The sequence below is a fragment of the Bos indicus genome, chromosome 28 (genome assembly GCF_029378745.1).
Source record: "Bos indicus isolate NIAB-ARS_2022 breed Sahiwal x Tharparkar chromosome 28, NIAB-ARS_B.indTharparkar_mat_pri_1.0, whole genome shotgun sequence".
Lineage (NCBI taxonomy): Eukaryota > Metazoa > Chordata > Mammalia > Artiodactyla > Bovidae > Bos > Bos indicus.
Window position 1 is genome coordinate 27,494,296 of NC_091787.1, and position 27,657 is coordinate 27,521,952.

The 27,657-nt window shown below is 55.1% G+C and overlaps 1 protein-coding gene across 2 annotated transcripts in view; it reads left to right on the top strand.

The window, feature by feature from the left end:
• UNC5B (unc-5 netrin receptor B) overlaps positions 1-22,997 on the top strand; it is an 88,311-nt gene extending 65,314 nt beyond the window's left edge. Inside the window, exons 2-17 of one of the 2 annotated variants that reach the window (XM_019954086.2) lie at positions 1,806-2,030; positions 8,800-8,943; positions 9,381-9,484; positions 10,756-10,936; positions 11,649-11,816; positions 12,529-12,693; positions 12,909-12,941; positions 14,790-14,984; positions 15,324-15,713; positions 16,338-16,425; positions 17,262-17,430; positions 17,559-17,792; positions 19,646-19,795; positions 20,366-20,530; positions 21,611-21,792; positions 22,289-22,997. In XM_019954086.2, the coding sequence (XP_019809645.2) occupies positions 1,806-2,030; positions 8,800-8,943; positions 9,381-9,484; positions 10,756-10,936; positions 11,649-11,816; positions 12,529-12,693; positions 12,909-12,941; positions 14,790-14,984; positions 15,324-15,713; positions 16,338-16,425; positions 17,262-17,430; positions 17,559-17,792; positions 19,646-19,795; positions 20,366-20,530; positions 21,611-21,792; positions 22,289-22,454 (2,759 nt within the window). In that variant the 3' untranslated portion in view covers positions 22,455-22,997. The remainder of the gene's footprint in view (positions 1-1,805; positions 2,031-8,799; positions 8,944-9,380; positions 9,485-10,755; positions 10,937-11,648; positions 11,817-12,528; positions 12,694-12,908; positions 12,942-14,789; positions 14,985-15,323; positions 15,714-16,337; positions 16,426-17,261; positions 17,431-17,558; positions 17,793-19,645; positions 19,796-20,365; positions 20,531-21,610; positions 21,793-22,288) is intronic. The other variant, XM_019954087.2, reaches the window with a different exon arrangement.
• Positions 22,998-27,657: the final 4,660 nt, after the last annotated feature.

The following is a 27,657-nucleotide window of genomic DNA, read 5'->3' on the forward strand; positions in this document are numbered from 1 at the left end:
CATCCCAAACATTGAAGTCTGATTTCCTGGGTTCAGACCTTGGCTCTGCCTCTCACTAACTGTGTGACCTTGGGCAGGTTGCTTAAGTGCTCTGAACCTCAGCTTCCCCCATCAGTAAACTGGGGACCAATATATCATACCTTAAAAAGTTGTTGCAAGAATTCGGTAAGTTAACTGTGTAACTGAAAACATAGCAGCTAATTCCAGAGAAGCATTCGTTGCTATTTTGATGCAGCAACTTGTATGGTGCTAGACCTCTCCGAGGCTCTCATGCTCATTTATCTCCCGTGATCCTCAAAAGAGCCCAGAGAGAGGAAGTGTGTCCATTTGTCCGTTCACTTCAGAGACAGAGTAATACAGTCTCTCCTTGGGTCACACAGAACATGCCAGATGGAGCTGGAGTCCTCCTCCTCCTTGCTGGCTTCCCCTTCGCTCCCCCAGGCCATGCACACACACCCTGCCCAGGGCCCAGAGCTGAGAGCCAGTGACAACCTGTGCGTTTTCTCAGAGCCCACATCTTAGCAGGAGCTCATGGTCCCCCAGGAGATGACATGGCGGACATATGTTGTTCATTCTGCTCTTGAAGAACTAGGTGTCCCTTTGGCACCTCTACCCGTAGGGGGACTCCCTAGAGTGTGTCCCACCCTTGGCCTCCTGGGACCCCAGCTGCACTTGAGGGACTGGAGCGCTGGGACAGGGACAAGCGTGCGGAAGGCTGGCAAGGGGCTAGGCAGACACACACCCTTGCAGCTTAATTTGCTGTTTCCTCGGGAGCAGTTAGCAGAGGAGGACAAGCCCCCCCACCGCTTGTCCCCAGCCAACTGATTGTTTGGCGCTTGGCACTGGAAAGTCAATTTTCCTAAGTGGATTGTAAACCAGTAGCCTGGCCCGGCCTGGTTTCCCTCCCTCCCCATGCTGGTGGTGGCCAGGCCCCTCTCTCTTCCTGTTTGTCTCGCCTCCTGAGGTGCTGTTCTTTCCAGGGACGCGGGCAGGGCCCGGGTTTCCATTTGGCCCCTTTGGGGGAGGAGATGGCTGCCAGCACAGCCTCACTGACTTCCCAGCCTCCCCGTGTCCTCATCCATAGGCCAAGGGTGTGGATTTGGCTGAAGTGGGTGGATCAGAGCCACAGACCAGGGGAGGGGAGGGGCTGGGGGGGAGGCTGCAGCGAACGTGGTCTGCCCTTCCACGTTGCTGCCTGCCTTGGACTTCCGGGAAGAGGAGGCCCTCTGGGAGCGAGCTTTGGGGAGCCCAGCCTGGCGTTGCCACCTCACCTCACCTCTGTGGGACCTGGCTCGTCTTCCCATGTCCATCAGCCTGCCAGGCTGGGGCTGCAAAGGGCAACTGTGGCTTCAGGGCAGAGCTGGCCGAGTTTGTGCTCCAGCCTCAGGCCCATTTCCAGCTCTTCACATGCTGTGGCATCACCACGGGAAACTGGAGGGAGGCCCTGGAAGGCCAGTGCAGGGGATCCTGGAGAGGACTGGAGAGGAGTGTCCTTGCCCTGCTGGATTGCCTCACCTCCCTGGGCTCCCCTGCCTCCTCCATCTGTAAAGAAGTAGACTCGCATAGCATCATAGAGCTGGGACTGGCTCCAAAATACAAAATCCTAAAAGCAGGGCACAGTGGGGAAACTGAGGCCCCAGAAGTGCCAGGCCTTGCCTAGGTCACAGCAAGTGTCCTGGCAGGTCTGCTCCAGCTGCCCACCCCTCTGCCTCCCCCGACCTCCTCTCTTTGTCACAGCCCCCAGGGGATGGAAGGGACCTGGGACCTCCCACCCGTGGCCTCACAGAGCCCTCCACTCTCCACAGGCACTGACTCGGGCAGGGAAGAGCTCCCCGACTCCTTCCCATCGGCTCCAGCAGAGACGCTGCCCCACTTCCTGCAGGAGCCACAGGACGCCTACATCGTGAAGAACAAGCCCGTGGAGCTGGGCTGCCGTGCCTTCCCTGCCACACAGATCTACTTCAAGTGCAACGGCGAGTGGGTCAGCCAGAGTGACCACGTCACCCAAGAGGGCCTGGACGAGGCCACCGGTGAGCCCACGCCACCCCCACCGGCACCCCCAGGTCACTCCGAGCCCAGAGCGTTCTGGGCCTGGCTCCACACTGGCTCTGTGTGAGCCCTCACACAGCCATGGTCCCCCCAGGGCCTCAGTTTCCCCTCGGGTTCACCCTGGATCAGTGTCTTCCCAAGACTTGGCCTCTTGCCCCGTCTGACTTTGGGTGACCGGGTGAAACAGCACCACATCGCTTTCTGCGTGCTTGTTCCCTTTCCCAGTTTCTTTCCATCCTCTGCTTGCATCAGAGGGCAGGTCCAGTCCAGCACAGGGCTCTTCCCCCCTCTCCCCGGCACCTGCTCTGCTCCCTGTCGAGAGAGAGGAGCTGGTCCTATCTCACAGCCCTGCCCCCAGCCCCAACCAAAATTCTCCACCAGGTCCTCTGGGTCTGTGAGAAGTGATAGTGTTTTCTTTTCATGATAATGATACAGTACTTCATTCATAGAAATTAATTGGTTTAGGTTTTTTTAAAAAAAAAAAAAAAACAGGTTAGGCGCAGAGAGGCCTGGCAAGTGCAGTGCTGCAGGTGTCCTTAGGTAAAAGGGTAGCAGGAAGTGAAAGAGGAGGAGAAGGGAAAATTAAGGAGATGAAGCCCTGAGCCTCTAGAGTGGGAGCACTGACTCCAAGACCCTAGACTACCAGAGAACTAACCCTACTACTGCTACTGCTAAATCGTTTCAGTCGTGTCCGACTCTGTGCGACCCCATAGGCGGCAGCCCACCAGGCTCCCCCGTCCCTGGGATTCTCCAGGCAAGAACATTGGAGTGGGTTGCCATTTCCTTCTCCAATGCATGAAATGTGAAAAGTGAAAGTGAAGTCGCTCAGTCGTGCCCGACTCTTAGCGACCCCATGGACTGCAGCCCACCAGGCTCCTCCGTCCATGGGATTCTCCAGGCGAGAGTACTGGAGTGGGGTGCCATTGCCTTCTCCGGAGAACTAACCCTAGGGAGTATCAGATAATGAGAACTCACACAGTGGAAACCACTTGAATACAAGACCAGGGATCACCCAACCACCAGTAGCTCCCTGTGCAGGATGCCAGGGTGCTAAACCACAAACAAAACAAAAATACAAACCCAGTCATCAGCAGACAGGATCACCACCTCACTCAGCCCTGCCCATCAGAGGAAAAACAAACAAACACTCAGCACAAATCTCACCCTAAGCTCACACAAACCACCGGACCAACCTTAGGAGGGCAGAAACCAAAAGGAAGAAAGAATTCAACCTTGAAGCCTGGGAAAAGGAGACCTCAAACACAATAAGTTAAAAAAAATAATGAAAAGGCAGAGAAATACTACACAAATGAAGGAACAAACTAGAAACAGAGAATCCAAATAAATGAAGAGGAAATAGGCAAAACTACAGTCATCAAGACAGCATGGTACTGGCAAAAAAACAGGAATAGAGACCAATGGAACAAGATAGAAAGCCCAGAAATGAACCCATGCTCCTATGGGTACCTTATTTTCGACAAAGGAGGCAAGAATATACAATGGGACAAAGACAGCCTCTTCAATAAATGGTGCTGGGAAATCTGGACAGCTACATGTAAAAGAATGAAGTTAGAACACTTCCAAACACCACACACAAAGATAAACTCAAAATGGACTAAAGACCTAAATGGAAGACCAGAAACTATAAAACTCTTAGAGGAAAACATAGACAGAACACTCAATGACATAAAGCAAGATCCTCTATGACCCACCTCCTAGGGTAAGGGAAATAAAAACAAAAGTAAACAAGTGGGACCTGATTAAAAGCTTTTGCACAGCAAAGGAAACTGTAAGCAAGGTGAAAAGACAACCCTCCGAATGGGAGAAAATAAGAGCAAATGAAGCTACTGACAAAGGATTAATTTCCAAAATATACAAGCAGCTCGTACAACTCAATGAGGAAATAGGCAAAACTACAGTCATCAAGACAGTATGGTCCTGGCACAAAAACAGAAATAGAGACCAATGGAACAAGATAGAAAGCCCAGAAATGAACCCATGCACCTATGGGTACCTTATTTTTGACAAAGGAGGCAAGAATATACAATGGGGCAATTGTATATTGCCCATTCAAAACAACCCAATCAAAAAGTGGGAAAAAGACCTAAACAGACATTTCTCCAAAGAAGACATACAGATGGCTAACAAACACATGAAAAGATGCTCAACATCCCTCATTATTAGAGAAATGCAAATCAAAACTACAATGAGCTATCACCTCACACTGGTCAGAATGGCCATGATCAAAAAGTCTACAAACAATACATGCTGGAGAAAAGGGAACGCTCCTGCACTGTTGGTGGGAATGTAGATCGATACAGCCACTATGGAAGACGGTATGGAGATTCCTTAAAAAACTAGGAATAAAACCACCATATGACCCAGCAATCCCACTCCCAGGCATGTACCTGAGGAAACCAAAATTGAAAAAGACACATGTATCCCATTGTTCACTGAAGCACTAGTTACAATAGCCAGAACATGGAGGCAACCTAGATGTTCATCAACAGATAAGTGGATAAAGAAGTTGTGGTACATACACACGGTGGAATATTGCTCAGTCATACAAAGGAACACAGTTGAGTCAGTTCTGATGAGGTGGATGAACCTAGAATCTGTTATACAGAGTGAAGTGAGTCAGAAAGAGAAAGATAAATATCGTATTCTAATGCATATAAACGGAATCTAGAAAAATGGTACTGAAGAACTTATTTACAGGGCAGCAATGGAGAAGCAGACGTAGAGAATAGACTTATGGTCATGTGGAGAGGGGAGGAGAGGGTGAGATGTATGGAAAGAGTAACATGGAAACTTGCATTACCATATGTAAAGTAGATGGCCACGGGAATTTGCTGTATGACTCAGCAAACTCAAATGGGGGCTGTGTATCAACCTAGAGGGGTGGGATGGGGCGGGAGATGGGAGGGAGCTTCAAAAAAGAGGGGGTATATGTATACCTATGGCTGATTCATGCTGAGGTTCAACAGAAAAGAACAAAATTCTGTAAAGCAATTATCCTTCAATAAACAAACAAACAAAAAAACAGGTTAATAATACTAAGTAAATAAGCATAGAGGTGGTGCTAGGACTCACCCGAGTCCTGCAGGAAGGGAGGGTGACAGAAGCGTGGGAAACAAGGAGGAAGAGTGAGGTGTGTGCGGTTCCCCGGGCAACCCCCAACTCCAGGCAGGAGGCAGCGCCCCGGGCTCCTCTCATCTCACGAGTCCAGCCTCTGTTTACAGTACAGGACCCTTGGGGGTGGAAAGCCTTTCCCAGACTCAGGCCAGCAATGGGGGCCGTCCACTCTGGTCACCTGTGGGCAGCCAGCTTTGTGCAATCCCAGCCAACCCCAGCCTCCAGGTGGTTCCTTCACCCCAGATCCTGCCTTGTCTTTGATTTCATTTTTAACCTCTCTTCCCTGACCTTTTCTTTCTCCTTCTTATTCATCCCTTCCCTCCTTCCTTCTGTCTCTTCTGCCTCTCCCTTCTCATCCCTGTCTCCTTTTGTGTCTGCCTTTTCTTCTTTAATTAACTTTTATTGGAGTATAGTTGCTTTATAATGTGTTAGTTTCTACTGTATAGCAAAGTGAATCAGTTATATGTATACATATATCCCCTCTTTTTTGGATTTCCTTCCCATTTAGGTCACCACAGAGCACTGAGTAGAGCTCCCTGAGCTGTACTACAGATTCTCGTTAGTTCTATATTTTACACATTGTCTTTTTTCTTTATGTCTCTCGCTTTTTTTGTGTCTCTCTCTTTTTTCATTCTTGTGTCTCTCCCCTGACATACTCTCTTTCATTCTCTCTCCTTTTTCAACTTCTATTTTTCTATGAAAAGCTGACATTTCAGAACCATTCAGGCTTAAAATCATACCCCAGAATGTACTTCATGCCACTCAACACTATATCCTAAAAATTGGTTAAAATGGTAAGTTGTAGGTTATGTATATTTTACCAAAATTTTTTAAAGAATCTCAAGAATTTAAAAAGTTAGATTTGGAATCCCATTCTCACCCAAAATCTTAAAGTTAAAAGAAGAATTTTTAAAAAGCAAAAATAACCTGTGTCCCAGCTGCCTCCATGCTCTGGCTGTGTGACCGTGAGGAAGTCATTCAACCTCTCTGTGCCTCAGTTCCTCTCCTGATAAACTGGGATATTAACAGAAGGTCCTAGTGAGGCTGGAGCAAGGTGGTGCCTGCACAGCATTGAGCACGCTGCCGGGGCTCGGCGGGTGCTTAATAAATGCCCATTCCCTCCATCTTCCTTCTGGGTTTTTGTTGGCCTCTTTCCTCTGGAAACTTGTTGTTACTTCTCTGTCCCCCGACCCGCTCTGGCCCTGAAGAGCAAGGAGACAGCGTATCCTGCTGGGGCCCCTCTCAGACCCTGTGACTGCTGGTAACAGGGTGGCTCTTAGTCCCCGGCTGCCAGACACACAAGCCCTGCCCATCCTAGAAATCAAGGCACCGTTGTCCCCGTTAGCTACAAAGAATGGACAATGGTCCAGCAGGCCACACCCTTGGCAGCACTGCAGCTGGTTCCTCCTGCTCCCACCCCTGGCCCTCCCTGGCCCTCTCTGAAGCCCTGGAAACACAGAGGATGACAGAGGGGGCCGACAGAGGCAGGGCAAGCCCACCCATTAGCTCACTCCAGATCGAGGCAGGCAGCCCAACCCTGGGTGTCCTGGTCAGGCACTGTCTGTCGTGCTGGGGGACACCTCATCTGGGCCCAAGTCCGGAAAGACTGAAGGCCCTAGCCTCCTGTCTGCCTGCTGGTGACCACTGCCAAGGTGGTGCTCCTGAAACCTTCTGGATGGATGGCCCCCTTGAGAGAGGCCTTTCCTCCAGGCTCACAGCCTGGCAAGTAAAGGGCAGAGCCCACTCCTACCCCAGACCGTGCAGCATCTCTCGGGAGCAAGCACTCCAGGCAGCCCCTGCTGCTTGTGGGCCAGGCACCGCACCCCCCACACCCCCCACAAAACCTTCTGCAAGAATCCTCTTCCCTCCTGGTGCTCCCTGCTAGCAAACTCCCAGCCCCCACCCCCAACTTAGATCCCCTGCCATCAGGAGGGGATTCCTTACTGCCTCAACTCCCAGTGTAAGGGCCCCCCTCGCTTAGGATGCAGGAGAGTTAAGGCAATGATTTCACCGGGAGAGGTCCAGAGAGGTATCATTTATTACCAGGCAGAGCTCTAACTGGGGCAAGATGCCTAGTAGCTGATCTCAGCTTTGCTGGCAACTTGCTGTGGGACTTTGGGCCTGCCACCTACCATCTCTGCGTTTCAATTTCTCCCTAGAATTGAATGAGATCCATATGAGCTGCCAGAGTAGATGTGTGTCCAGCCTGGTCTGGGTGCTGTAATTGCCATGACTCATTTAGAATTTACCTTGAGTGTTTTACTCTGATGAGGGAACCAAGGTTTGGAGAGGCTAAGTATCCATAACTTAGCTAAGGTCACACAGATGGGGAGTGAGGGTGGGGCTAGGATTCAAACCTGTCAAGAACCTGTCCAGTCCTCCACCTAACCAGCATGCCATGGTACCACGAGGTGTACACTCAACATTCCTGCCCTTGAGGGGCTTATCAGAACCCACGTGCAACCAGGAGAGGATGAACTGAGATACCAGATGTCAAGGAGGAGAGACAGGGCAGTCAGGGAGGGCTTCCTGGAGGAGGCAGTCTCAGTTCTTTCACAGGCTTTAGGAGGAGCTTCAGATGGACACCCTCATCCAGGAGGCTTCATCCCTTACTTGAACATAGAGCTTTTTGTCATTGAGGGAGTGAAGGCAAAAGAGTAAATGATTCCTTTTGTGTGTGCTAGTGCACCCAGTTATCCAGGGAACCCCTCGGGCCCCAACAAGGAGCCATTGAGAGGTTGGAGTGTTCCCAGGAAAAGGGGCCTCCTCTTAGCTTCAGCCCTACGGTCTCCTGAGCAATGGCCAGAGATCACATGCTTACCTCGTATTGGTTGAGCTCGCTGACTGTCTCAGACCCTGGGCCACAGCAGTGAACAGGGCAAAGCCCCGCCTCATTCTCCTGCAGGAGATACAGTTCCTACATGAACATGGCAATAAATAATGCAGTTTCAGACCATGGTAGTGCCATGAGGGAATCGGGCTGGGTGGGGAGTGATAACTCTGCAGACCAGTGTCCAGTGCACCTATGGGAGTGCTGAGTGGCTCTCTGAGAGCTGGTGGGGGTGGGCCAGCATTGAGGGGCTGCCCTCCGAAGCGAGACCTAGCGCAAAGCGGATGGTCACTGGGAGTTCACTGGACGCAGAAAGGACAGAAGAAGAGTCCCAGGGAAAGGACTGCATGTGCAAAGGCCCTGTGACTAGAGAGGCTGGGGGAGCATGAGGCCCTCAGAGACGCCCAGTGAGGCTGCAGTGGATAGATCTTACAGGGCCTGGAGGCCACGTGGAGGGTCGGGGTCTTTACACCAGGATGACAGGGACATAGCAGGGGGATGGATGCCACTTAGACCTTTCAAAGAGCACACATTGTCTGCAGGGTGGCAAGTGGATTGAATGAGGGCAGAGGGCTTGGGTTAGCCATTATTGTTTCCAGGTGAGCTGTGGTGGTGGCTTGGGCCAGGCTCGAAGCAGAAGAGATGAGAAAAAGGGAAACGGGAGGCAGTGGGAGAGGAGCCCCCAGGACTGGAGGGTGGGGAGGGGTGAAAAGGACACAGGATATCATGGTCCCATATCCTGTGTCTCCTGCCCCCCCCCAACGGCATCTCTCTCCTCCTCCCAGGCCTGCAGGTGCGAGAGGTGCAGATCGAGGTGTCGCGGCAGCAGGTAGAGGAGCTGTTCGGGCTGGAGGATTACTGGTGCCAGTGTGTAGCCTGGAGCTCTGCAGGCACCACCAAGAGTCGCCGGGCCTACGTCCGCATCGCATGTACGCTGCCCGGACGCCCCAACCCTGTTCCCTTGGGCCCTTTCCCCTTTCCCCATGGATCCTGGAGGGAGAGTTCTACACACAGACATGAGGGCAAGGCTCCAAGACCCAGAGCCTGTGCCACCTTTGGTGCCAGAATTTCTAATGGCCCCTTTTTACCTACTTATTTATATAACAAACCCATCAGCTGCCCTAGTCATCATGTGCATAGGATCCCAGAGCTAGGGAGGGAACTTTGTTCCCCTCAGTCCACCTGGTAAGGCCCCTGTCTTGGAGAAGAGATTCCCCTGGTAAAGGCCAGGAGTCCTGGTAAAATTTCCTTGGTGTGCACTGCCACCTCGTGGCTAGAAGGGAACACTTCAGGATCCAGCTCTGCCTGACTGGCCTCCTCCCGGCCCTGGCCTGACGGTGCCTTGGAACCCTTTCCCTTCTCCCAGACCTGCGCAAGAACTTTGATCAGGAGCCTCTGGGCAAGGAAGTGCCCCTGGACCATGAAGTTCTCCTGCAGTGCCGCCCACCAGAGGGGGTGCCTGTGGCTGAGGTGAGTGAGGACATGGGGAACACTGGGCATGGCAGAGGCCACCCAGGTGTGGTATTTACCACCAGCCACGGTAACTCAGCCTCCCAGAGCCCTCCCATTTTACAGAGGAAAGAACTGCCATCTCTTTAGAACTCGGCACATCCCAGATCCCAGCTGGGCCCTCCCCAGGCATCATCTAACCTCATGGATGGGGCAGAACTGGGGAAGGAACCCCCAGGACTCCTTGGGCTGACCCCAGGCTCGGTCTCCTGCAAGGGAAGTGGCTGCACACACCGTCTCCCAGAACCCAAGAACCCAGCTTTATGGAGACCAAAGAGTCTCACAATGCGTGTGTCTGAGCTCATCACACCTTCTGGTACCACATGTGCGTCCCTGGGTGATGCCCTCCTGTCCCCTCACTGCCCTGCTTGTATCCCAGACCTGCTTCCTCTCTCCCACTGGCCGTACTGGTGGTCCTGGAGTCAGAGCAGGGCATGGGGAAACATCTCAGCTTTGCCGCCAGGGACCTTAGTAGCACAGGGTTGGGGAAGATGGTCCCCTGGACTTCCAGCTCAGAATCAGACATCAGAATCTTGGCTCTAGTCACTGCCCCCAGCCCAGGCCTCCATCTGGAAATGAGCTCAGACTCCCTTCATGACAGGTAGCCTCGTGGGGCTCCCACATGTGCCCAGCACCTGGCAGAATAGTCCTCATGGCAACCACGTCATCCCATCTTATGGCTGGGAGCACAGCACTGGGCCAAGGGAAGCGGTCAACCAGGGTCACCCAGCTAGTGAGTGGCGGAGCTGGGATTTGCACACCCAGAGCTGCTAAAATGGGGACCCTGTTTTTAATCACCTGCCAGATCTCTTACCCTGACTAAGGCAGTCGGTTTACAGAGTTAATGATGAAGACATGCATTTATTTAGTACTTACTGTGAGCCAGGCATGTGCTCCACACTTTCTACATACGGATTCATTTCATCCTCACAGTAGCCCTTTGGATAGTGCTACTGAATATCAACTTATAGTTGATGAAACTGGGGCTGAGTGGAAGTCCCTTCCCAAGGCTGCCAGCTGGTGGGTGGTCATCTTAACCACTGTGTTCTGCAGTGCCCAGCACAGTGCCTGGCCTGTAGAGGCCCTGCATCCTGGGTCACCACCAAGCTTGGACAGGGACAGAACTGTCCTGTTTAGCTCGGCCTTCCCCACCAACCCCCTGCAGAGGGCCCACACTCTGGGGTGCAGGGATCACGCACTGGGCCCTCACATCCCCAACCCCTCCCCTGCAGGTGGAATGGCTCAAGAATGAGGACGTCATCGACCCCACCCAGGACACCAACTTCCTGCTCACCATCGACCACAACCTCATCATCCGCCAGGCCCGCCTGTCGGACACGGCCAACTACACCTGCGTGGCCAAGAACATCGTGGCAAAGCGCCGCAGCACCACGGCCACCGTCATTGTCTACGGTGTGGCCCAGAGTGGGCGGTGGGGAGGGGACACTTGGTGGAGGTGGGCGGGGACCTGGGGCGGTATAGCCCACCTGACCCTGTTCTACCCAAAAGCCAGCACCTGGTGAACAGGTGGGGAGGAGGAGGCCCAAGAGAGGAGAGGTAGCTTCTCCAAGGTCACACAGCAAATTTAGTGGTGAGGCCAGGCACTCCTGGGCCCCCAGCCAGGAGCACTCGCCCCTTCTCAAGCCCTTTGCTTGTCCCTGAAGAAGACCCAGTTCTCTGGGAGTCGGGACTGAGGCAGGGCCCACTTGGGATCCCCATCCCCAAGCGTATTATTCTAGCAGAGTTCGGGACTGCTGCTCGGGCCGCTCAGCAATTCCTTGCTGTCCCCGTGGGTGGGAGGGCGGAGCCATGGCTGAGATGAGTGTTGTAGCTCCAGTTATAGACCTCCCCCTATTCCTCACGGGGAGACCCAGGGTGCCAGCCCTCTCTGAACCTCTACTTGCCATTGTACAGAAAGGCAGGGAGTCATTGGTTGCCGTCTGGTGCTGAATGCAACCCAGGTCTGCCCTCCGGTGTCTGAGTCCCCAGCCTTGATGGCAGAGGGGGTCCAACTCCAGAGGGCCAGTCCCCAGCAGAGGGGCCTCCTCAGGGCTGTGGGATGGGGCCTGGGGGCCCCACAGGGTGAAGAGCCAGGCCAGCTGGGTGACACCTACTACCCTCGCAGTGAATGGTGGCTGGTCCAGCTGGGCAGAGTGGTCGCCCTGCTCTAACCGCTGTGGCCGCGGCTGGCAGAAGCGCACGCGGACCTGCACCAACCCTGCCCCGCTCAACGGAGGTGCCTTCTGCGAGGGCCAGGCCTTCCAGAAGACTGCCTGCACCACCGTGTGCCCAGGTAAGGCCACAAGCCAGGTGGCACCGCACTCGCGCCCAGCCCTGCCTTCTGTGCTGTGGGGTCACAGAGTCAGGACCACTGACTTCTCCCCTTCTGGGCTTGTCCTGGGACCCACGGCTGGCTGACCCTGCTGGACTAGGTGCTGTGACCTCTGACCTCTTGTTCTGCCCTGTGCTGTGGGAGAGACGGAGGCAGAGGCTCTTGGGGGTAGGCTCCCTGCCCTCTGGGCTGAGGGTTCTCCGTGTCAGCCCCCAGGCCAGGGTCCCAGAGGCACCCGGCGTCAGAGTGCCTGTGCTCCTGCCCTTGACTGCTCGGCACACCTGGCCGCTGACCGCCGTCTTGCTGCAGTCCTCTTTTCCTTGTGTCTCGCTCTGTATCCCCATCAGTGGGTCTGTGCTCTCTCTCTCTCTGGTGGCATGTTTATGTGAATGTGTGGTGTTTTTCGCCTGGGTTTGTGCCTCTGCTGAACCCTGTGCGAGTCTGCGCCGGTGATCTTATGTGTGTGTCTGGAGCTACCTTTGCCCACCTGAGCTCCCTGACTCTCATCTGGCCCGTGGTGTGATTTCTCCGGACGGCCTGTGTATGTCTTGGACTCCTCTTCCCCTGCTGTACTCTGTGTGTGCGTGCTCTGCTGTGTTGTGCACATGTAATCGTGTGTGCAGGCGCCCGTGCGTGCCCACGTCCCCATGGACCACACGCTGTGTCCCCACAGTCGACGGCGGGTGGACGGAGTGGAGCAAGTGGTCAGCCTGTAGCACCGAGTGTGCGCACTGGCGCAGCCGCGAGTGCATGGCACCCCCACCCCAGAATGGAGGCCGGGACTGCAGCGGGACCCTGCTCGACTCCAAGAACTGCACTGATGGGCTGTGCGTGCAAAGTGAGTCTTCAGAGGGTGGGGCCCAGGGTGGTGGCTCTGGAGCCAGAGAAGCCCCCCGCCCAGCCCCTACCGCCTGGCCTGCAGTGAAGCAGTCCCTTGGGGCCCTGCCCGCCCGTCAGGCTCTCATCTCACCCACGCATCTCCCCAGCACCCTCTCTACCACCCTCTCCGTCATCTGTGTCATTGTCTTTCTTTCCCTTTATTTCCCTCGACAGATAAGAAAACTCTAAGTGACCCCAAAAGCCACCGTAAGTCCCATTTCATGGCTGTCCTCTTTCCTCTGGGGGGACCCCTGGTTTTCCTTGACCGGTTTTTTCAAGGGGTGGAGTGCAGGGCAGGGCAAGGGGCAGGGAGAGTTGAAGGTGCCCCCCTACAAGCTCTGTGGGGTTCCTGGCGCCCAACCCTGCATGTGGCATGGTCTCCATCACCGTCAGACAGGCAGACCCTAAGCTGAAAGAAGGGCCCCCAGGGACTGTCTTGACCTTCGCATTTAGGAGAAGAAACTGAGTCTCAGAGAGAAGGGACTTACCCAAGGATCCAGTTAGGATTGGAACCTAAATATTTGGCTAGAGCTTCTGCTCCTAGCCCCACCCCTCGGTTTTCCTCTGCGGGGTGGGGCCAGCAGGCAAGCCCACACCTACCCCTCCCAGTGCCTCTCACTGTTCCCCCCAGCAGCCAACGGACACCTCCTGGGTCCCTGGGACACCCGCTGCCCTGCGTCAGCCCCCCGGGGCTGTGCTGCAGCTTGGGCAGATTGGCCTGTGGTAATTAAGCCACAATTTCCAAATAATTCCAGAATTATAAAATCAGTAGTGAGGCCCTGAATGCAGCTCACAGCGGGGGCAGACTGGTGACTGATTAGATATTGTAAATCACCAGGCAAGTGACCACCCCCCATGATAGTGATGACGTGATGAGGCAGAGTCCCCAGAGAGATGGGAGCCCAAGAATGAGGAGAGATGGAGGTCTAGCAGGTGATGGAATCAGCCAAACCTCAGGGCTGAGGGCCCTGCCTGACCTTGCTGAAGCTCAGGCCTCCCCCCAGTTCAGGCAGGAAAGCTGGCCTCCCTCTCTGAGGGCCCCTGGGGGTTGGGGGAGAGTAGACAGGGCCTTCCCCGAGCTCCCAGAGGAAATGGGGTGGGGTGGGGGCAGCCGTCTTGGCTCTACTGCGCTGTCCAGCATAGTAGCCGCTAGACGTGTGTGGCTTGAAAATTCTATTTATCTTAGCTGAAAATAAATATGTCCAAAAACTTTTCCTCAGCCCAGCCAGCCACATTTTAGTTGTTTAATAACCGCACGTGGCTGGCAGCTGTCATGGAAAACAGCATAGACATGGGATTCACCATCTTCCTAGAAAGTTCTGCTGGACAGAACACCTCTCTGCCTGGCCGTGTGGAGCTGATTCGAGCTGTGCAGCAGCCTGCCCTGCCCACTGTCCAGGGCGGGGTGTCCTCCAGCCTAGCAGCCTGTCTGGGGTGGGGAGTGTAACCTGGGGTTGCCTCCCTGAGCCCCTTCCTTCCCTTCTAGCTCTCCCTTCCCTTCCCTCCTCTCCATCCATTACCATGCATCTCATTCTCCTCCTCCTGCTTTCCCTCCCCCTCCCGCCCTCAGCCCAGAATGGAAATGAGCTCAGAGTGGCTACTTGCAGAGATTTCTGGGAACCAGGACCTTGGGTCCTACGGAGATTGCTGCAGGCTGCAAGTGAGGCCCTGGGTTTACTCCCACCTTGGACAGGACACTCTGTGGCCTCCTGATTTTGAGCCACAGGCCCTGTCACCTCCTGAGCAGAGAGCAGTGACTTCACTCTTGGAAGTGTCCACCTCAAGAGTGCCTGTGCCTCTCCTTACTACACTGGGAAGGAAGCAGAGCATGGGGACAGGGGCATTTAGATCGGTAAACTTATAGAGACTGATGCTCAGAGAGGTTCAAGGCTTGCCTGAGGTCGCCAGCCTGTCTGGCAGAGCTAAGATTTAAACCCAGGACAGCGCCAGTCTATCCCAGGCCCTGCCTCTCCCCGGGGACCAAGGGAGTCTCTGGCACCCCCAAGGCCTGGGTCTCTGCCCCCTGCCCCTCACTCAGCCCTCCTGTCCCCACAGTCCTGGAGACCTCGGGGGACATGGCGCTGTATGCGGGCCTCGTGGTGTCCATCTTCGTGGTGGTGGCCGTCCTCATAGTGGTGGCGGTGGTGGTGTACCGCCGCAACTGCCGGGACTTTGACACCGACATCACCGACTCATCCGCCGCCCTCACCGGCGGCTTCCACCCAGTCAACTTCAAGACTGCAAGGCCCAGTAAGGACCTGGGGACACCTGGGGTGGTGGGTGCGGGCAGGGTCCCCAGGGGGCTTGGCAGCCAGACCAGAGCAGAGGTGCCTGATTCCCTCCTGAGGTTTCTCTAGAGTTTTTTTTAATAAGGAACATTGGACAAGTATGGATGAGAGCGATGCAGGAAAGAGAAGAAATAACTCGGGTGGCAAGTCCCTAAGCTTCCTGCCTTAGTTGGCAGTGGAACCTTTCAGAGCTGGAATTTGGGTGGGATTTTGTAAAAGAAGGGCCCCCAACAGTAGCAGAGGGTGGGATGGGGCCAGGGAGGCACCGCAGGCTGAGTCTGACTGCAGCCCCGCCCTGCAGACAACCCACAGCTCCTGCACCCATCCGTGCCTCCTGACCTCACTGCCAGCGCCAGCATCTACCGCGGGCCAAAGTACGCCCTGCAGGACTCAGCCGACAAGATCCCCATGACCAACTCGCCACTGCTGGACCCACTGCCCAACCTCAAGATCAAGGTCTACAGCTCCGGCACCACTGGCTCTGGGCCAGGCCTGGCAGACGGGGCTGACCTGCTGGGAGTCCTGCCTCCCGGCACGTACCCTGGTGACTTTGCCCGGGACACCCACTTCCTGCACCTGCGCAGTGCCAGCCTCGGCTCCCAGCAGCTCCTGGGCCTGCCCCGTGACCCGGGGAGCAGTGTCAGCGGCACCTTTGGCTGCCTGGGCGGGAGGCTCAGCATCCCCGGCACAGGTGGGTCCCTGCTCTGCTTGCCTGTCAGCCTGGCCTCGGCATGTTCCCCTCTAGGTAGTCCAACACTCACCCAGCCGAAAATAGGACTTCCTGGTCCCATTTCACAGACATGGGAAGTGAGGCCCAAAGGGATAAAGTGATGATAAAATGAAGACCTGGGGTCCAGGCCTGCCTCTGCCTCGCTAGGGGAGGGGAACTCTCTAAACCTCAATTTCACTCTCGAGTAAGTGGGAAAGAATACTGCCATGTAGTCAAGAAACCAAAGGGTGCTGTTGAAAAGACAGGGCCGCCCAGCTCAGGTTGCACAGCCAGCAGATGAGTTTCCCCGTGTCATACCCTGAGCTAGGCTGGGGCTGGAACCACCCTTTCAGCCTCCAGGACTTTGGCCTATCTCTATATCCCATTGCAATGCCTCCCCTGTGCGGTCCCTCTGGACAGCCCCGCTGCGGCCAGTGACCTGGCCTTTCCTGGCACCCAACCGCTCTCCCCCTGCCCTGCTGGTGACCACCAGGATCTCAGAAGATGTCTTTTTTTCCCTATTCCAAGCGGGAGGCCAACCCCCCATCCCCTGTGCTAAGCTCCTGGACTCCTAGCCCCTCCCTACTGACCTCTCTCTCCCGCTAGGGGTCAGCCTGCTGGTGCCCAATGGAGCCATCCCCCAGGGCAAGTTCTACGAGATGTACCTCCTCATCAACAAGGCAGAAAACACCCTGTGAGTAGAGAGACCCAGCCCCAGCCTGGCTGCCCCCTGCTTGGCCTGTCTCCCTGCTGCTTGCCCACCTTGGGCTCAAGTATATCCCCTTCTAAGCCCAGTGCCAAGACCAGAGAGAGTTCTCCAAGGAAGACATTGCTCGATATTTGTTCCCATTTAAGTCATGCAAAACCAGCTCAACAAATCATAAAGCTGAAAGCCAGATGACCAGCTGGCTACAATATGACAGAGAGCTAATATCCTAACTATATGAAGAGGTTTGGGAGACCAGTAAGAAAAACTGAATATCTCAGTACAAAAATGGGCAAAGGATATGAACGAGTGATTCACACACACACTGTCATACATACAGATCCATGCACGCAGTCACACAGTGGCCAGTAGGTTATAAGAAAATGTTTGACTTAATTTGAAATCAAAGAAATAGTAAAAGAAAGAGCTATGAGGCGCCGGAAGTTTCCCTGCTCATGAATTTGCAAAGATATTTTCAAATGCCATAGTACCTTCATGCTGGCAAGAGTGTGGGAACACAGCCTTCCCATGGCGCGTTGGTGGGAGTGTGGATGGGTACCAGTTTTCCAGAGGGCTTTTTAGCAGTACCTATGCACAGCATCTGCAGAGTGCAGAACCTTTGAAAATGGGAGCAAAGATTTGGCTACGAGAATGTTGTGATGTAATAGCAAAAATATAGAAACGATTTCAAGGCCTGTGCCATTTTTCCTTAACTCTGGGAGCCCCAGGGGTACAGAACTGCCTTCTCTCACCCCAGCAGCCAGGGCGGGGGGAGCCCAGCCCCACTTCCTCACTGCCTCCCTCTCCCCTCCACCTTGCCCCAGCCCGCTTTCAGAAGGGACCCAGACAGTATTGAGCCCCGCAGTGACCTGCGGGCCCACGGGCCTCCTGCTATGCCGCCCCGTCATCCTCACGGTGCCCCACTGCGCAGAAGTCAGTGCCGGCAACTGGATTTTCCAGCTCAAGACCCAGGCCCACCAGGGCCACTGGGAGGTGAGGAGGCAAGGCTGGGGGACCTTGGGATCTGAAAGCCCCTTTCATCCTGGCCCAACCTGGATGGACCCCCTCCAGGGCCTTGGCTGACCTGGCCACTTCACCCCCCCCTCTCCGTGACCCTACAGGAAGTGGTGACCCTGGATGAGGAGACCCTGAATACCCCTTGCTACTGCCAGCTGGAGGCCAGGTCCTGCCACATCCTGCTGGACCAGCTGGGCACCTACGTGTTCACGGGTGAGTCTTACTCCCGCTCGGCAGTCAAGCGGCTCCAGCTGGCCATCTTTGCCCCGGCCCTCTGCACCTCCCTGGAGTACAACCTCAGAGTCTACTGCCTAGAGGACACGCCTGTAGCACTGAAGGTAAGGCCAGACCATGGACGCCCGCACAGGCCCACACACTGCGGGTGCCTCACCCACAGCCAGCCCATGCATGGTACCTTCCAGTACTCCCTCCCCGGGATCATGGCACCTGCCAGGCACCCTCCACCACCCTCAGCCTCATCCAGTCATTCCTTCATTCCTCAAACATTGAAATGGCAAAACTGGCGATACAGAGATGAGTCGGGCACAGTTCTGCCCTCACCAAGCTGTGGGCTAGAGGTGGAGCCAGACCTGAGGATCACTGATGCAGGGCTGCGGGAGCATCAGCCTGGGGATGCGGGCTGGCGGGGCTTGGTCGTTGGGGCCTTCTCAGAGCTGACCTTAGCCCTAAGCTCCCAAGGACAGGTGGGAGCTCCAGGTAGAGAAGGGAGAAGGGCATTCCGGGAGACGGAGATGTTTATGCAGAGGCAAGTGTGGTGGTCTGTGTGCCAAAGCGTGCTGGGGTGTGAGAGGCGGGGCTCGAGAGATGGCAGGGCTCGGCCTCCCGACAGCCTTGGGGTCATGCCAAGGAATTTGGAAGCCAGCCAGTGGGTGGGGGCGGAGACCTGGTGGACACCTATTCACAGGGGCTCTCTTGAAAGCTACGCTGTGGGGATGGATAGACAAACGACTGGGAGGCTGCAGCCAGACCTTGAGCTGGACCCCGGACAACAGGCAGGCAAGGGGGCTAAACTCTGTTTAGTTTTTAGTAGAATGGACAGAAGCAGTGACCAATGGAAAGAGTAAGGGGAAGTAAGGAAGGGTCAGGACTGACAACCAAGCTCCTAGTGTGTGCAGAACTGTGGATAGTGCCCCTGAGTGAGGGGGGGCCATGGCAGATGAGGAGGGGTTCAGGGCAGGTAGAGAGAGAAGGATTTTAGCACCTGCAACCTGATAACAGCAGGTGTTGGTACCTCCCTGTCTCCTGAGCCTCTAAGACCCTGTCCATTCTCTGCTCACGCTCCCGCCGGCTCCCAGGACTTCTGTCTCATCCTGACAAACAGTGGGAGAGCACAGACGCTTGGCCCTGTTTCAACCCCTCTTCCTTTTCCATCTTTCCGTCTCCCGGCTCTGTGAAGCCTCCTCCCTTCCTGTGGCTTTCTTCCACCCCTGGTCTGTGGGCTCTTCCAGCTCCTTAGCTTCCCGGTCTCATGTGACTTGTCTCAGACTCCAAGTTGCGGACTGATGCAACACAGGTGCAAAGGCCTCGTGGGAGAGAGTGTCCTCCTGAGACCAGGCTGACCTGAAATTCCAGGAGGCCCATAATGGGTTAGAGGGCCTGGATGTCTTGGTACTAGGGCACTGGCTAACATCCAGTTATGGTCAGAGAATAGGATGGAGATCAAGAGGGAAGTGGCCCATGTTGGTTTGATGTCATTCTTTGTTTATTCAGTCTCTGTCCATCCATGCAGTCATCCAGCCATCACTCACCCATCCATTTATCTTTTCTTCCATCTGACCTTCTGTTTACACACCCATCCATTTGTATTTTCATCTAAACATCATTTTGTCTGTCTGTATCTATCCACCCATCCATTTGTCAGTCCGTCTATTGAGCCATCCATGTGTCTATTTGGTTACCTATAAATCCATTCATCCATCCACTTGTCCCACTATCTGTCCATTTATTAATCCATTTTTCTGTCTATCCACCCATGCATCCACCCACTCAGTAAGTTTTCTTTGAGCACTTACCAAATGTCCAGTCCTGTGCCTCAGATGGACCCTGCTCTCAATGTTACAGCCTGGTTCCCTCTGTCCGCATGTGTCCCCAAGTCTCAAACCTGCAGCGAGAAAGAGCCTGTTGGCCCAATGTGATGGGCTCCCCTTTCTCATTGCTCCCTGGCCCACAGGAGGTACTCGAGCTGGAACGGACCCTGGGTGGCTACCTAGTGGAGGAGCCAAAACCCTTGCTGTTTAAGGACAGTTACCATAACCTGCGCCTCTCCCTCCACGACATCCCCCATGCCCACTGGAGGAGCAAGCTGCTGGCCAAGTACCAGGTGAGGGCTGGGCCAAAGGAGGGGGAGGGGTGGAGCTGGGGCAGGGGCTGCCCAGAGATGACCTATCCCATCTCCCCACCTTCCCTCTCTGTCCTGCAGCCTTGGTCCCCACACCCACCCTTGTGTCTCTCTCTTTCTCTCCTGGTACCCCGGTCATACACTCCACACACACTATCTGTATACATTATCTTTAAAGAGGTCTTACCATCTCTAAGAGCATTCATGCCTGCCAGATTGTCCAGACTAATCTCTGATGGTCACATCCCTCTGCCCATGCCCATCTGTGTGAAACTTTTGAGTCCACAAGGCTTCCCAGTCCCACAGAGTCATACACACATAAGTACACACACACACACACACACACACAGAGTCATATACTCAGACTCGTGCCTTCTTGCCTGTATGCTCCCTTTCTCAGTTGGAGGGCCCTTGCCCAGCTCCTCTTCTCTGCCTACCTGGATGGGAAGGTCCTAGCCTTCCCTGAGCTGGCCCCCTTCCCTGCCCACGCCTCCATTCCCTGAGGGCAGGGCCAGCTGGCCTCACCTCCTTAACCCTGGCTGCCTCCCCCAGGAGATCCCCTTCTGTCACATTTGGAGTGGCAGCCAGAAGGCCCTGCACTGCACCTTCACGCTGGAGAGGCACAGCCTGGCCTCCACGGAGCTCACCTGCAAGATCTGCGTGCGGCAGGTGGAGGGGGAGGGCCAGATATTCCAGCTTCATACCACGCTGGCAGAGGTGAGGGCCAGAGCGCGGACACCCCGTGGGGCTGGGCGCTGCAGGGCGCAGACCCGAGGCTCCCCCTCATCTGGGGAAGGGCCACCTCCCACAGAACTGTGCCCTCACCTCCCATGTCTGAGCTGGGACGTGCTCACTTTTGGCCAACGTGCGTGCTCAGTCGCTTCAGTCGTGTCTGACTCTTTGTGACCCCATGGACTGTAGCCTGCCAGGCTCCTTGGTCTATGGGATTCTCCAGGCAAGAATACTGGAGTGGGTTGTCATGCCCTCCTCCAGGGGATCTTCCCAGCCCAGGGATTGAACCCGCATCTCTTACGTCTCCTGCATTGGCAGGTGGGTTCTTTACCACTGGCACCACCTGGGAAACCCCTCACCTCCCATGTCTGAGCTGGAATGTGCTCACTCTTGGCCAACAGCTGTGACTTACTGAGTGCAAGCCTGGGCCTGACCTGTACCAAATCTCACCAGATCTTCACAACCACCAGGGAGACAGATACGAGGATCCCCACCTGGGAGATGAGAAAAAAGATTTAATGGCGGGCAGGGATCGTGGCTCTTGTATCTCCATGATAACCCAGATTGCAGTTCTCCAGCACTATAACCCAGACTGAGGTTTATAAAACCCGAGGCACCCGGGGGACAGTGCCGGGCCTCCCTGCAATGCAGTGGAGAGGATGCTGGATGCAGTCTAGACCCAGCCCTGTCACTGACTCACCACGTGACCATGGATAGTCACTTCCCCTTTCTAGACTTCATTTTTGCTTGTGTAAAAATGGGTCCACGTGGGTGAGACTGTGGCTGAGGCCCTTGTGGCTTTGTAATCACGAGACAGCATGAGCATTGGCTGGGGCCATGCATTAGCATGTGCCCTGAGGCTGGGGAAGGGTGTGCCACCCCGGTCCTGGAGAGCTCACCTTCCAGGGGCCTTTGAGCAGCTGGAGCCCACCCAGAGCACAGAGAGATGCCAGAGTCTACCCGAGCTCACAGTCCCTGGGCAGGGAGGCTGGAGGGACAGATGCCCAGTGGCATCGCACACAGGGAGCCCTCTCCCCATCTCACCCTTGCTCCCTGTCCTTCCAGACGCCTGCTGGCTCCCTAGACGCCCTCTGCTCCGCCCCCAGCAGTGTGGTCACCACCCAAATGGGACCCTACGCCTTCAAGATCCCCCTGTCCATCCGCCAGAAGATATGCAACAGCCTGGATGCCCCCAACTCACGTGGCAATGACTGGCGGCTGTTGGCACAGAAGCTCTCCATGGACCGGTGAGTGTGGGGATGGTCTATCAGGCTGGGACCACAGCCGCCCCCCTCCCGGTGTCCCCACGGGGCAGGCAGCCTGATAGTAGTTCCTTGAAGAGCATCATGCTCAGATGCCAGCCCGTGAGAACAGGTGGAGCCAGGATACCAGCCAGGTGTGATCAGCAGCAGCAGCCTTGTGCCCAGGACATCAGGTGTTCTGGAAATGCTTGCTGGGTGACAGAATCCATCCTGGTGTCAGAACTCTTCTGGAGAGCTTAAAATGCTGGATAAATATAATGGCAATAATCATCCTCACTGGGGCTCAAAGAGGAGCAGTGTATGGCCTGGGGCCATACAGCCTGCAAGCAGAGGGGCTGGGACTCAGACCCAGGATTGTCGGGGTCCAGAGCCCACAGTCCCGGTGCTCTGGGGAGGTCCTCCCAGGAGCCCCTCAACCCACCGGCCCTGGGAGGGGCTGAGCGTCTGGGGAGCCCAGGGTTCTTCTCCTTCCCTCCGTCAGGTACCTGAACTACTTTGCCACCAAAGCAAGCCCCACGGGTGTGATCCTGGACCTTTGGGAAGCTCTGCAGCAGGACGACGGGGACCTCAACAGCCTGGCGAGTGCCTTGGAGGAGATGGGCAAGAGCGAGATGCTGGTGGCCATGGCCACCGACGGGGAGTGCTGAGCTGACCTGCACCTGCGGGCTGGGAGGGACCAGCAGGAGGCGGGCACAGGCAGGCCCGGGGAAGCCTCCTGGGGGGCCATTGGGCCTCCTCTGCCCCCGAGCTCACAGCCAGAGTCGCCTCTCCTCCTCCTCCCCCGCTCCTTGCCCCACCTGCAGACCACAACCAGCCTTAGGAGATCCATGGACTTCGTTGTTGGGAGGACTCAGCGGTCCTTCTCCACCCCATGCTGTCTCTCCTGACCTCAGACCTCTGTGCAGGAAGCGGGAGGGGCCAGGCCCTCTGGAGGCAGCTAGGGGAGCAAGGAGGTGGCCCTCCCAGCCTCAGCCCCGGGAAGTCTCGGGGCATCTGTTTTAGTTGTGTTCTTTATTCTCTTCCTCAGTCATTGATTCTCCCTCCTCCATCTCCATTCACACCGTTTTCCTCTTTGAAGAGTCAAGTACAATTCAGAGAAACTGCTTTCTCCTGTCCATACGTGAAAAGGAAAAGGAAAGAAAGAAAGCTTCCAACCACTAGTAAGGCTCAAAAAAAAAAAAAAAGAAAAACACCAAAACCACAAGGGAAAAGAAAACCCAGTTTCTTAGGAAACGCAAATGATTTATTATCCAGATATTTGGATAAGTTCTTTTTAAGAAAAAAAAGAAAATGAAAAAATAACACACAAAAATAGAAAACGCTTTTCTTGAGTGTGGGTGTGGGCGTGCTCGTGATTCTGGCCAGCAGCCTGTGCGTGTGTATGTGTGTAAGAGAGAGAGAGAATCAGGGAGAGAGAGACTGAATAGGAAACCCTTTGCTGCTAATGATTCCATCTTAGACTAAATTCTAACAAGCCCTCAGCTTCCGCACTTCTACAGGGTCAGATGAGGTCTGAGCCGTGGTCCCGTGTTTCTGAAATCTTAAACAGATGCTGAATCAGTAAAGCCAAGGAGGCCTGAGGTCTGGTGTGGGGTGGGGTCCTGCCTCCCTCTCACAGCCCCAGGCAGGTGCCCCCATGGCTCCTCCAGGTTCCCAGGAATCCAGATTAAAAGGACCTGGGATGGAAAATGTGGGTGGGCCAGCCCAGCCAGGGAGTACTATGATCTGGGGGCTCCTGGAGAGGGGGCATGGCCCAGAGAGGGTCCTCACAGAGAAAGGAGTCAGGGATGAGAATCCCCTGTGGACACCTCTCTTCCCCTACCCCAGGGCGGGGCCAGCTGGGACACCCCAGCCTCTAGACCAGGTGGGCTGGAGCAGGTGGGCCTTCTCTTAATGCCCAGGAATCCAGGATCTGCCCTTCCCTAGCAGATTCCCTTCCATTTCCCCTTCTGTAAAACAGAAGGGGAGGATAGGACAGGCTCTCCTGCTTCAGAAGCCTGAGCTCCTGGGGTTGGTGTGGCTTTGAGGAACATGTGAGCAGCCAGCCCTGTGGGTGGCGTGGGAGGCAGGGAGGCGGCTGGTCTGGCTGTACTTTGCACACCTGCCCGGAGTGGAGGAGGAGGGGTGGAGGGCCATTTTCCCAGCTCTGATCTCCCCAGGCACTTCCCTGCAACCCTCTTCTCACACCTTCTGCTGTCTGGGAAAGTCTGAAAGAAGCTTTGACCAGCAGGGTGGGGGGCGGGGTGTGGCACCCCCTCTCCAGCCTGCCTGTTGCAGGAGGTTCCGAGGGGCCATCAAGGTCCCTTTCCAGCCGTCTTGGTGATAGGTGGAACCAGACTCTTGAGCTGGCACAGAGGCCACATCAAAGGCCTCTCCTCCTTGGCACCCAGGCCAAAGCAAGTGCCAGCTCTGGGCACTCACCCCAGGGCTTGCCCCAGCAGGTCCAGGAGCAGCTGCTGGCACCAGCCTGGGCATATCCTGGCCTTTGAAAGTCTGATCTCCTGGGAGAAAAGCAGGTTAGGGGGCTGTAGTCCCAGCCAGTGTCCTAAGCCTGGCGTCCCAGCCATGTACTCGGGGGCATGTGGGGACAGTGAGATTTTTACCACCCCCCAGCGCCCTGGGGATCAGGCTGCCGGCCGGCCATCGAGGGCCTGCTGGGTTTGAGAGAGGTTCCTTTTTATCAAGGCTGCTCAAGGGGCCAGGCCTGCATCAGGCTCAAGCCCCTGAGGCTGAGACCACAGCCTTTTACTTTTATCCCAGTGCCTGTGTGGACGTTGCCTCAACAAAAGCAGCGAGCCTTCCCTGCCGAAGGGGCTGTCCGCCTCAGGCTCAGTCTCCCTGCCCACTCCTAGTCTGAGCCGTGTGGGCCTGTGTGGTCACGTGAGGGCAGTCTGGAGTCCAAGGACCAGCATTCAAGCTCCAGCTTTGCTATGAGGCCTCTCTGTGACTTAAGGCATCTGACTGCCTTCTCAAGGCCTCTTTTCCTTTTTAGACCCAGAAGGCTCCACAACTGCTGTCTGAGGCCCTCTGGTCTCTGATACATCATTCTAGGCTTCTGAGGTGAATCCTGGTGGGTTGAAGTTGACTGTGGTCTGCCATGGCCCTCCTCCCTGCCCCTCCTCCCTCCCTTCCCTCCTCTCCTCCCTGCCCCTCTTCCCTCCCTTCCCTCCTCTCTTGCCTGTACCTCCTCCCTGCCCCTCCTCCCTCCCTTCCCTCCTCTCCTCCCTTCCTCTCCTCTCTCCCTGCCCCTCCTCCCTGCCCTACCCTGAGAAACCTGCTTCCTTAGCCCCAGGACCGGAGCTCTTGTTGGATGAGGCCAGGCCAGCCACCCAGGTGCCATTTCTGACCTGATTTCCAGAAATTGTGTACCAGGGCCTGGAGCACAGAACCAATTGGCTAAAGCCTCCTGGGAGGGCTCAAACTGTCCAGCTTTGTAAGAAAAGCCTGGAAAGTATTTGCTGGCACCATCAATCTGCTTGGGCTACTGTGACTGTGTCTGCAGACTGCCCGCCTTGGGGTGGCATGGAGGTCTCTCGGCTTATTCAGGCCTGAGAGGCAGCCCCACGCAGCCCGAGTACCTTGAGAGCCACAGATTAAGTGCCGCTGCAGGGCCTACGTGCTGTGTTGACGTCTCTTGTCTCTGGGGTGTGCTGGCACATCTGTGCGTGTATGCATGTGCTTCTATCTGTGGGCACATCAGCGTGCCTCTCCGGGAACGTGTCCCCACCCGTGTGTGCGTGTGTGCCCTACTCGAGTCCACTGGGCCGCCTGGAGGTTGCCCTCTGAGTACACAGGGTCAGTCGGTGTCTCTTCTACGTGCCTCTCCTCTGCCTTCTCTCGCAGGGTTCTGGGCTCCAGAGGGGCCCTCCCCTCTCCTGGATGCTCCAGGGCCCTCTGGTCTCCTTCCCCCAGCAACCAGGCAGCTGAGCCAGTTCCCGTAACAGGCCCTCTGGGGAGAGGTGACCAGGAGCCTGGATGCAGGGAGCAGCTCTCCTGCGGGCCAAGGGCTGTACCACCCGCCTGGGCAGTGGACATGGTTATATGCCCGAGGGCTGCCGGGCTGGCCCCAGTCCCACCTCTGTTTATTCTGTACTACAACCTGTAAATAACATTTAGCATTCCTATTGTAACAAAATTAATTTTTATGAAATAAATTATATTTCCTAGTCTAATAAAAAATTCAGGTTGTAGTCTGCTGTCTTTTTGACTGCCTTTCTGTCAGCAGTTGGGAATGATCTTCCTGCTTTTCTCAAAATTCCATGAGTTTGGGGTCAAGGGGTCATTGCCAGAGCTCTCTGAGCTCCTGGAAATGATCAAGTGCAACTGCCTAATTTTATACAAGGGAAAAGCGGCCCAGAGAGGACTGAGAGCTTCCCCGTGGTCACGCAGCAAGCTGGAGGCCATGCTGACTCTGATCGCAGCCCCTGCTCCCCAGCCAGTGCTCTCAGTGTGTAAGCATTTGTGGGATGTGCTCAGGGTCAGTCTTGTGAGCCTGTCGTGGGCTAGGTGATGAGTGGGAGGAATAACAGAGGTGAAGCCCTCAGTGTCCTTGTCTGCCTGTGAGGCATTCAGACGCGTGTTTTCCAACTGGGCCGAGGTCAGTTGAGAGCACTCACCTGAGACAAAATCCTGCCAGCAGAAAGGGAATGATGGGCAGGCTGGGCTTATGTGACTTTGGACCCATGGCTGCCATGATGGTTGGGCAGCTTACATACTGAACAAGAAAGCCATATCTAAGGGGGAAGGTGGTGCCTTTCCCACTCAGATTGAAGATTTATGTATTTATTATACTATGAGATATTTCCAGCAGAGGGCAGTAAAGGGCATTGTTCTAATAACATCAATATGTTGGTATTAGTTTTCCTATAGATGAAAAAAAAAATGGGCTTCCCTGGTGGCTCAGAGGTTAAAGCGCCTGCCTGCAATGCGGGAGACCTGGGTTCGATCCCTGGGTTGGGAAGATCCCCTGGAGAAGGAAATGGCAGTCCACTCCAGAATTCTTGTCTGGAGGATTCCATGGATGGAGGAGCCTTGTGGGCTACAGTCCATGGGGTCGCAAAGAGTCGGACACGACTGAGCAACTTCACTCACTGACTCACTCATAGATGAAAATGTCTCAAGGGATTTTTTTTTCTAATTTGCCCAAAGGTGCCATACAACCACAGCAGCCCTGAACCCCTCTGCCCTGTAGACTTCAGGTCTCCCTGTGTGAGTTGAGTCTGGTCCCAGCATTTTCCAGCACTCATTGCCTATTCTGCAGATGAATTCTGTGATCTCTGAATTCTGGGATGAGAGCACCCTCTGGCTTCGTGGTAGAGAGTCATAGCACATTAAAGGCTCTGAGAAGGCCTGTGTGAAGATGCTGGTCTCAAAATATAGGGTGTACTACATGTATTTGGCCATGGGATACTTTTTATGTTTATATTTAAAGTTTTTATTGCAGCATAGTTGATTTACAATGTTGTGTTAGTTTCAGGCATACAGCAAAGTGAATAAGTTATACATATATCCATTCTTTTTCAGAATCTTGTCCTGTACAGGCCCTTATAGAGTATTGAGTGGAGTTCCCTGTGCTATACAGTAGGTCTTTATTTATTATCTATTATGGGACCCTTTTCTAAACCTTTCATGCCCTGAAGGGTCCTGACAGCTCTGACTTGCAGGGACCTGTGGCTCTGAGGTGTGTGCCAAGGATGGCCTGGCTGTCCCCCTGGGGGTTGGGAGCACCTGTGGGCTGGGTCCTCCAGGGGCTTATGGCCTAGTAGGGAAGGCGGGATAAACAAGGCACATACACATACACACGCATAGACCTACGACTAGACTGTCATCCTCTCCTGACGTCCAGGAGTA